This window comes from Chiloscyllium plagiosum, unplaced genomic scaffold, assembly GCF_004010195.1.
Source record: "Chiloscyllium plagiosum isolate BGI_BamShark_2017 unplaced genomic scaffold, ASM401019v2 scaf_3155, whole genome shotgun sequence".
Taxonomy (NCBI): domain Eukaryota; kingdom Metazoa; phylum Chordata; class Chondrichthyes; order Orectolobiformes; family Hemiscylliidae; genus Chiloscyllium; species Chiloscyllium plagiosum.
This window is the reverse complement of record NW_025212866.1, coordinates 16533-20634: the sequence shown is the minus strand read 5'-3', so window position 1 is coordinate 20634 and position 4102 is coordinate 16533. Positions and strand designations below refer to the sequence as shown.

Below are 4102 nucleotides of genomic sequence, written 5' to 3'. Positions count from 1 at the left end.
CATCCCACACTCCCCCCCCGTTCTCTCTCCGTACCACCTGTCCATTCTCTCCTGGTACCACGTAACACCTTTAGCCTCTAGAAATCATCGATGTTTTTTCTGACTGAGTGACTCAGCTTTCTGCATGCTGACCAATCCCCAATCCATCCTGCCTCCAGTCACACGTGCTTTGACTTTGAGTAAACCCTCTCAGATGGGACTTTATCAAAAGCTTTCTGAAAACTCGCATTCACCGGCTCTTCCCTCCCAATTCTACTGGATAAATACTCAAAACAAAAACTGCAGTAGGTTAGTCAAACAAAATTTCCTTTCCGTCCATCCAGATGGACTTTAAATATATAAATTCATTCGCAGCGTCCTATTATCACATTATTTTCAACAGATACAAACATTTTACTCCGACAGATGTTAAGCAACTCCACCTTTATTAAATAAATAGCAGGGTCAAAGTTGGGACGATTGCAAAGTTGACAGAATGTTGTAAGATGGCAACCAACTCATCCGCAATGTTTCACAGCCTGCTCTTTCAGAATCCTTGGACCCGGATTATCTGGGGATTGGTTAACGTTCTGACCCGTCATCACCTCCAGCACGTTTCTTCACTAACGCTAAATTCCTTCAATTCCTCCTTCCCAAAAGGCCCTTGCTTTCCTAACATTTCTGGGAGTGTGGTGCTGGAAAAGCACAGCCGGTCAGGCAGCATCCGAGGAGCTGTGCTTTTCCAGCACCACGCTCCCGACTCTGATCTCCAGCACCAGCAGCCCTCACTTTCTCCTTACATTTCTGGGAGGTTACCTTGCGGTTCTGACTTCACAGAGGGCAAAGTAGTTAGATTAGAATCCCTACAGTGTGGAAACAGGCCCTTCGGCCCAGCAAGTCCCTGACTAATGCACCCAACACTATGGGCAATTTAGCATGGCCAATTCATCCGATCTGCACATTTTGGCAAAGTAGTTAGATTAGAATCCCTACAGTGTGGAAACAGGCCCTTCGGCCCAACAAGTCCACACCGACCCTCCGAAGAGTAACTCAACCAGACCCATTCCCCCTACATTTACCCCTGACTAATGCACCCAATACTATGGGGCAATTTAGCATGGCCAATTCATCCGATCTGCACATTTTTGGACTGTGGGAGGAAACTGGAGCACCCGGAGGAAACCCATACAGACGCGGGGAGAATGTGCAAACTCCACACAGGCAGTCGCCTGAGGCTGGAATCGAACCCAGGTTCCCTGGCGCTGGAAGGCAGCAGTGCTAACTACCGAACCATTTATTTAATCTACCATTTCCTAATTCCTAATTCTCCATTATGAATTCTGTTGTTTCAGCCTTCCTTTTGTCCGCACAAAGCTTATTATCTTTTAATATACTTAACAGAAGGTCTTGCAGTCTATTTTTATGTTTCTTGCAAGTTGACTCCAAGTCTATTTTTCACAAACTGATCAACCTCCTCGCCCCCCTTTGCTGAATTCTAAGCTGCTCCCAATCATGAAGCATGCTACATTTTACAGCAACATTGTACCACTACATTTTGTATCTATTATTATATTTCATTAGCCACAGTGGGCCACATCTCCTGTTGTGTCATGATGAAACATAGAACTATTGCAATGGATGCACATGCTTATGATATTATCTATTATGCTTATAAATCACACACCACCAGGTTATAGTCCAACACGTTTATTTGAAAATACAAGCGTTTGGAGCTACCTGATGAAGGAGCAGCCCTCCAAATGCTTGTACTTTCAAATAAACCTGCTGGACTATAGCCTCGGGGTCAAGATTAAAGTGGTGCTGGAAAAGTATAGCAGGTCAGGCAGCATCCGAGGTGCAAGAAAATCGATGTTTCGGGCAAAAGCGCTTCATCAGGAACGAGGTTAGGAGCCTCGGGGGTGGAGAAATAAATGGGAGGGGGAATGAGGAAACTGGTGAAGTCCACAATGTTCCGCCTCAGGGCATCAATGTGGACTTCACCTGATGAAGGGCTCCGGCCCGAAACGTTGATTCTCCTGCCCCTCGGATGCTGCCTGACCTGCTGTGCTTTTCCAGCGCTGCACTCTCGACTCTGATCGCCAGCATCTGCAGTACCCGCTTTCGCCTATAACTGGTGCGGTACTGTGGCTCGGTGGTTAGCACTGCTGCCTCCCAGCACCAGGCGACTGGCGATTCCAGCCTCGGGTGACTGACTGTGTGGAGTTTGCACGTTCTCCCCGTGTCTGAGTGGGTTTCCTCTGGGTGCTCCGGTTTCCTCCCACAGTCCAAAGATGTGCAGGTTAGGGTGGATTGGCCGTGCTAAATTGCCTGTAGTGTTAGGTACGTTAGTCAGAGAGAAATGGGTCTGGATGGGTTACTCTTCGGAGGGTCGGTGTGGACTTGTTGGGCAGAAGGGCCTGTTTCCACGCTGCAGGGAATCTAACCGGGTGGAGTGCGATTTTTAAACTTTCGCCACTGCAGTCCAACCCCGGCACGTCTACATCACGCTTTTAAACGGTTCTGCAGTCCACCGGCGCCAACTCAGTGTTTGTACCTCTGCTGTTTCCCTTGGTAAGGTTTGGAATTCTTGGTTCAACAACTTTACTTTCTATCCCAAATGAGGAGTTCAAACTGTATGCATCAGCGAGCCCTTTGCTCAGATGATTGGGAGGTAATAAAAGGACATTGCACCCGGTACGGAGGAAGGAGGGCAGGTCTGAAGACCTCCTCGTGGGTCTGCTCCTGGGCCTGGCCAAACTGGCCATCAACAGGTCCAGGCAGCGGGCCGTGGAGGGGGTCGTTAGGGCCGACTGCCTGCCCCTCTTCCGCGGTTACGTTAGAGCCCGGGTGTCCTTGGAGAAGGAGCACGCGGCGTCGACCAACACCCTGGAGTTGTTCAGGGAGAGGTGGGCGCCGCAGGGAGTGGAGTGCATCATTTCTCCCTCCAACTCTATTCTGATTTAGTCCCTACCCTCCCCTTCACTGTTTTGATCACACAGCACTGCCCTTCGATGTGAAGGGCAGTGTTTGTCACTGGCCACCCGGGTGTTTTCCTATCTTCCTGGTGGTGGAAACTGAATAAAGATTCGTACACCTTGTTTCTCTCACTGTGTCTCACACCTGCACACACACACATCATGGGTTAGTGTGGGGTAAAAAAAAGGGAAAAAAAAATAAACAAGGGTGCCAGACATCCTAAAAGAAAGAACATTGCATGCCATTACATGACAGCATTGACACATCTACGTAGGAACCCGCCCTCACTAGGAACTACAACGGACAAGACTGACTGGCACAAACCAGGTAACGCGGAGAACACTCACCGTCTTTGTTACTTTTATGGCTTTTCAGTCCTTCAGATTTGTGAAAATCAATGCTGGCGTAGGTGTTCAAGGAGCCGGTCGGCGTGTGAAGTCTCGACTGCAAGGTGGGCGTGTCAACGCAGGTGCTGTCCGTCCCCAAGTCCAGATCGATGTAATTCAGGCCGTTCTCGAAGCCGACAGACATGTGGCGCGACATCCCGGGGCGCGGAGCCCCCACGGCTGAATCCCCACCGTTGGTGCTCTCCAAGGAGGCCGAGCCGCGGCGCCCGGAGTGGTGGGAGCAGGCCTCCGAGGGTCCAGGCGCACAAGGGGCGCTTGGGAAGGTCTCAGAGCAATGACGCCTGCGCCCCTGGAGCTCGGCACAAATTCCCTGGACCCCCCGATCCAACCCCCTGGCAGAGTCCCGGGCTCCTTCAGGCAACGACGCCACCGGGGGGCAGGCTGTGTCACCGGGAACCGGGCTGCCCACCCTCCCCGGGCCGAGGGGAGGAGGAGGACGGGCCCGGGGACCAAAGCCGACGTTGACGTACTCGGAGGGGCTCACCCAGGGCCCTCTCGGGGAGCGGGAGCTACACTGTGGGTCTCGGAACTCGATGCTGACGTACTCCCCCGGGCTCTGGGGCTCAGTAGCCAGCGAGCTCTCCCTCCGCCGGGGCAGGGTGCTGGCTCTCACCGGGTCGACGGGGGTTGCGGGCTGGCGGTGGGCGAGGGGCTTCCCACTTTCAGCCTCCGTCAAGCTCTCACTGCTGCCGGTCGAGAAGGAGGAGGGGGGGGCGAGGCATGCTGAGGGGGAGGAGGAG

The 4102-nt window shown here is 52.4% G+C and overlaps 1 protein-coding gene across 1 annotated transcript in view; it reads right to left on the bottom strand.

The window, feature by feature from the left end:
• Window positions 1-3234: 3234 nt before the first annotated feature.
• The window catches only part of LOC122547493 (insulin receptor substrate 1-B-like), a gene marked incomplete at its 5' end in the record, with an annotated part of 2546 nt that continues 1678 nt past the window's right edge, over window positions 3235-4102 (bottom strand). Inside the window, one exon of the mRNA XM_043686105.1 lies at window positions 3235-4100. Within this exon, the coding sequence (XP_043542040.1) occupies window positions 3250-4100 (851 nt within the window). The remainder of the gene's footprint in view (window positions 4101-4102) is intronic.